General features: G+C 40.4%; 1 protein-coding gene across 2 annotated transcripts; it reads right to left on the bottom strand.

The window, feature by feature from the left end:
* Positions 1-297: 297 nt before the first annotated feature.
* On the bottom strand, positions 298-3,570 carry ponzr10 (plac8 onzin related protein 10). Of its 2 annotated transcripts, XM_029769605.1 has the most exons (5): positions 3,492-3,570; positions 2,615-2,726; positions 2,290-2,477; positions 912-1,100; positions 298-794 (listed from the first exon to the last, which is right to left on the bottom strand). In XM_029769605.1, exons 2-5 carry the CDS (start codon positions 2,709-2,711, stop codon positions 516-518), a joined length of 753 nt encoding a protein of 250 aa, XP_029625465.1. In that variant the 5' UTR covers positions 2,712-2,726; positions 3,492-3,570; the 3' UTR covers positions 298-515. The 2 variants fall into 2 exon arrangements, with proteins under 2 accessions (XP_029625465.1, XP_029625464.1); XM_029769604.1 differs by having other exon boundaries at positions 298-1,100.
* Positions 3,571-5,441: the final 1,871 nt, after the last annotated feature.

A 5,441-nucleotide genomic window follows, 5' to 3' on the forward strand; every position in this document is an offset into this window, starting at 1 on the left:
GCAAATGGAGGAGAGGGAATTTGACTTTCCACAGCTATTGTTCTCCACTTAGAACTACGGTCTAATAATCCCTCAATGGGAAATAGCCCCTATAAACTGGCAAAACCATAGATCCCTCTCTGAGTGTGTGAGCAATTTCTCACCAGCTAATTAGATGAAAATAGGAACATTTTCACCAACGTGAGATTTTGCAAAGTACTTAACAATTCCTGCCTCGAAATGTTTATGTAAACATATTTCTCACTGTTTCTCATTGACAACTTTTTCATGCAAATTGATCCTGTAGACAGTCTTTTCTAATAGACCAAGATGTTTTATTATATATGAAGTAACATTCCAATAGAAGAGAAACACAATATAAATGACTTTATTGCATGTCAAGACAATGAGCAGTGGACATTACTGTCAAATAGACCTCATATAAAAACAGATTTTCATCAATCTAATCAATTCATTGACTGGGAACATTACAGCATGGTCAGCTATCAGAAAGTGATTAGATGAAGCAGCAGAGCTCAGCATTTGGATGGTTGGGTGGAGACAGTGGTGTTCACCATATGGTTATACATGTCAGGGGGCATCATAACAGCAGGGTTATAGGCAGGTGGATCAGAAGTTGTCATTTGTGAATGGCCTGCAATGGCACGTTGGTCAGATGCCATCTTAATTTGAGCCCCTCCGGCAATGCCAGGGGGCCCTGCCATCATACCAGGGTACATCTCAACCATGCTGGAGGACTGTGGGCTGGTCATGACGTAGCTCTGTTGGTTGGGGGACTGTGGGCTGGTCATGATGTAGCCCTGTTGGTTGGGGGACTGTGGGCTGGTCATGATGTAGCTCTGTTGGTTGGGGGACTGTGGGCCGGTCATGACGTAGCTCTTTTGGTTGGGGGACTGTGGGCTGGTCATGATGTAGCTCTGTTGATTGGTTGTGTAGGACACATTTGAGTTGGTCATGGCTGGAGGCTGCACTTGGATGGCCACAGGCTGGGTGGTTGTGAAAGTGCAGCCCTTCTTGTGGTCTTTGATCTCCCTGGCCATCTGACACCATGAGCACCAGACACAGCAGCAGGACACCATGATATCCTCACAGAGGCTTTGCTATGGACCCACACAGACACACTTGTTTAACACTATCACACACACACACACAAGTTAACAGAACACAGATAATACCCCTATCACAACATACACTACTATTAAAACATTTGGGTTCACGTAGAAATGTCTTTGTTTTTGAAAGAAAAGCTATTTTTTGTCCATTAAAATAACATCAAATTGATCAGAAATCCAACATTGTATTATGACTATTGTAGCTGGAAACAGCTGATTTTTAATGGAACATCTACGTAGACGTACAGAGGCCCATTATCAGCAACCATCACTCCTGTGTTCCAATGGCACATTGTCTTAGCTAATCCAAGTTTATCATTTTAAAAGGCTAATTGATCAGAAAACTATTTTGCAATTATGTTAGCACAGCTGAAACCTGTTGTTCTGATTAAAGAAGCAATAAAACTGGCCTTCTTTAGACTAGTTGAGTATCTGGAGAATTAGCATTTGTGGGTTCGATTACAGGCTCAAAATGGCCAGAAACAAATAACTTTCTTCTGAAACTCATCAGTCTATTCTTGTTTTGAGAAATAAAGGCTATTCCATGTGAGAAATTGCCAAGAAACTGAAGATCTCATACAACGCTGTGTACTACTCCCTTTACAGAACAGCGCAAACTGCGTTGTACGAGATCTTCAGTTTCTTGGCAATTTCGCGCATGGAAGAGCCTTCATTTCTCAGAACAAAAATAGAGTAGTTTCCGGCCATTTTGAGCCTGTAATCGTAACCACAAATGCTTACACTCCAGATACTCAACTAGTCTAAAGAAGGACAGTTTTATTGCTTCTAAGCACAACAGTTTCCAGCTGTGCTAACATAATTGCAAAAGGGTTTTCTCATGATCAATTAGCCTTTTAAAATGATAAACTTGGATTAGCTAACACAACGTGCCACTGGAACACAGGAGCGATGGTTGCTGATAATGGGCCTCTGTACACCTATGTAGATATTCCATTAAAAATCTGCTGTTTCCAGCTACAATAGTCATTTACAACATTAACAATGTCTACACGGTATTTCTGATCAATTTTATGTTATTTTAATGGACAAAAAAATCTGCTTTTCTTTCAAAAACAAGGACATTCCTAAGTGACCCCAAACTTTTGAACGGTAGTGTATGTATCTGCAAAAACAACAACATTTATGCAATGTTTGTACGTAATGGGAAACATCACACCTGAATGCCATATTTGTGGCGTACAGCAACCCGCATGGACAGACTTGCGGGTGGCACAATGATGGGCACCCCAAAGCCAACCATGCAAGCAGGGCCAATGATGTCCACTAATGGCAGACAGGTACTCTCTCCAAACTCTCCCGTGGTGGAGCAGGCTAAGCAAGGACAGCACCAGAAACCATAACAACCTGCACACACAGAGACATACATACCTTATCAACAGAAAGAGCAACAACAATACAACTCTTAAAGGTGGTGGCGATATTTTAAGACAGAATACCCTGAGATAGGGGCAGATGGGATAAGATGTCCCATCGATACTCACAGGAATTCATGTCTTGACAGCAGTCAAAAAGGCCAGTGTTCCAGCCCTTAACAGCAGGTGCTGCCACCTGTTGGTGGACTATTATGTTTGCTTGCATGGTGATCAGACCTGCCTGCAGACACAATGAAAAGGAATACGTAGCACTCACAATCGTAATTTATTTGTGGGGGAAAATTTATCAGCAGTATGCTTCTAAGATATAGCTGAACAACATACTTGGCATCAAGCTTATGCCTATAATTGTTGGCTACACTGTAAAAACAAATAGTTCTTGACTTCACCCAACTCATTGCTTTTGTTTAGGCGATGTTGGAGGTGTAACTGCATTGGAGCTGGCAAATCGGTGAGCTGCCACACCCGTCCTTAAATTCCACCCACGTTAGAAGTTCAGGACGAGAAAGTGTAGGCTATATTGACATAATGACACTAATACTGAAAATCATTAATTGAAATAATAAGGATTCATGTCAAGCTAATCGAGGTGTAGATTACAACACACATTCAAGTGTTCGTACTTGTAACAAGGCTTCTTGCTGATTTGGTAGCTCTAACGTAGTTACACCTCCGACATTGGCTAAATAAAAACAATGAAATTGTTCTGCAGTTGTTGATTATCGTTGGTTAAGACAGAAAGATTTAATCTAGCCATTAAACTCATCAAAATCATGCCACGAATGTACAGTGTGACAAAATAGTGATTTACTGATGGTTCCTCATTCACATTGTGACTGTAACCCTGTAAAGATATTATTGACTGTTCTTTTTACCAATTTCACACTATTATCTATTATTATCAACATCTATTATCTATTAAAGTTTTCATCAGAGAAAAATACATTTTCATTAAAAAAACATGGATGTATATAGCCTTTCTTACCTTTCCACCCTTCTCAAATGCTTAGAGAGAATGACAGGAGCTGACGTGGACCTAATCATGACGCACAATAAACATGTCTGGAATGTCTGCGGGTATGCAGGTTACTTAAAGTGAAACTGGCAGCATTTTAGCAACATTAACTCTTATTAAAATATTTTTCCTGGTGTGGTATATGAACATATGACACCTTTTTTTTATTTTACATTTTCTGACAAGCAGCTTTTGGATATAGTCATTTTCAGGTTTTCATAAATTCATAGAATGTTTGGAATGACGTTTGGGTCAGATCAGCTTGGCAATGATTGACAATACCCAGATATTCTCTCACCCACAGAAAAGGGGAGGAGGGAACTGGGAAGGTTTAACAGTTCACACCCTGTTGTAAATTACAGGAGAAGGGGGCTCTGTCTCCCCCTCCCGTAAAATCCACAAAGGAATGTGCTTTGTTAACAGACTTTTTGCCGCTGAAACTATAACACATTCAAAAAGTGAAAACTGGAACAATATTTCTAACATAAGAACGTGGGGAATGGTCGGAGATGATCTATAGAAAATGAATGTCAAATAGGTTTTAGTTTTGTGATGTCATTAAAAAGGTTGTAGAGGAAATACTGAAACTTGAAAAGTATTTACACTACAGGTATGAAGTCTCCATCCTTAACGTTGTATATTAAATATAAAAATGATAAAAGTATTTTTGTTAAGATATGAATGTGGTTTTAGGAGGTAGGTTGGAGTCATTAAAATTTGTTTTTTAACCACTCCACAAATTTCTTGTTAACAAACTATAGTTTTGGCAAGTCGGTTAGGACATCTACTTTGTGCATGACACAAGTAATTTTCCAACAATTGTTTACAGACAGATTATTTCACTTATAACTCACTGTATCACAATTCCAGTGGGTCAGAAGTTTACATACACTAAGTTGACTGTGCCTTTAAACAGCTTGAAAATTCCAGAAAAGGATGTCATGGCTGTAGAAGCTTCTGCTAAGCTAATAGACATCATTTGAGTCAATTGGAGGTGTACCTGTGGATGTATTTCAAGGCTTACCTTCAAACTCAGTGCCTCTTTGCTTGACATCATGGGAAAATCAAAAGAAATCAGACAAGACCTCAGACAAAAACCTCCACAAGTCTGGTTCATCCTTGGGAGCAATTTCCAAACGCCCTGTTCATCTGTACAAACAATAGTACGCAAGTATAAACACCATGGGACCACGCAGCCGTAATACCGCTCAGGAAGGAGACACTTTCTGTCTCCCAGAGATTAATGTACTTTGGTGCGAAAAGATGCTGGAGGAAACAGGTACAAAAGCATCTATATCCACAGTAAAAACAAGTCCTATATCAACATAACCTGAAAGGCCGCTCAGCAAGGAAGAAGCCACTGCTCCAAAAATAGCCATAAAATAGCCAGACTACAGTTTGCAACTGCACATGGGGACAAAGATCGTACTTTTTGGAGAAACGCCCTCTGGTCTGATGAAACAAAAATAGAACTGTTTGGCCATAATGACCATCCTTATGTTTGGAGTAAAAAGGGGGATCCTTGCAAGGCGAAGAACACCATCCCAACCGTGAAGCATGGGGGTGGCAGTATCATGATGTGAGGCAGGAAAATTAAGTGGATATATTGAAGCAACATCTCAAGACATCAGTCATGAAGTTAAAACTTGGTCGCAAATGGGTCTTCCAGATGGACAATGACCCCAAGCATACTTCCAAAGTTGTGGTAAAATGGCTTAAGGACAACATAGTCAAGGGATTGGAGTGGCCATCACAAAGCCCTGACCTCAATCATATAGAACATTTGTGGGCAGAACTGAAAAAGCGTGTGCGAGCAAGGAGGCCTACAATCCTGACTCAGTTACACCAGTTCTGTCAGGAGGAATGGGCCAAAATTCACCCAACTTATTGCGGGAAGCTTGTGGAAGGCTACCCAAAACG

The sequence above is a fragment of the Salmo trutta genome, chromosome 12, assembly GCF_901001165.1.
Source record: "Salmo trutta chromosome 12, fSalTru1.1, whole genome shotgun sequence".
Classification (NCBI taxonomy): domain Eukaryota; kingdom Metazoa; phylum Chordata; class Actinopteri; order Salmoniformes; family Salmonidae; genus Salmo; species Salmo trutta.

What these genes read in the sequence shown, in the direction of transcription:
- ponzr10 (XM_029769604.1), bottom strand. Translation starts at nt 2,711, where the DNA reads ATGCAAGCAAACATAATAGTCCACCAACAGGTGGCAGCACCTGCTGTT. An exon ending in CTGTCAAGACATGAATTCCT is followed by an intron (nt 2,478 to 2,614) that starts GTGAGTATCGAT and finishes CTGTGTGTGCAG; the next exon opens with GTTGTTATGGTTTCTGGTGC. An exon ending in GCCACAAATATGGCATTCAG is followed by an intron (nt 1,101 to 2,289) that starts GTGTGATGTTTC and finishes GTGGGTCCATAG; the next exon opens with CAAAGCCTCTGTGAGGATAT.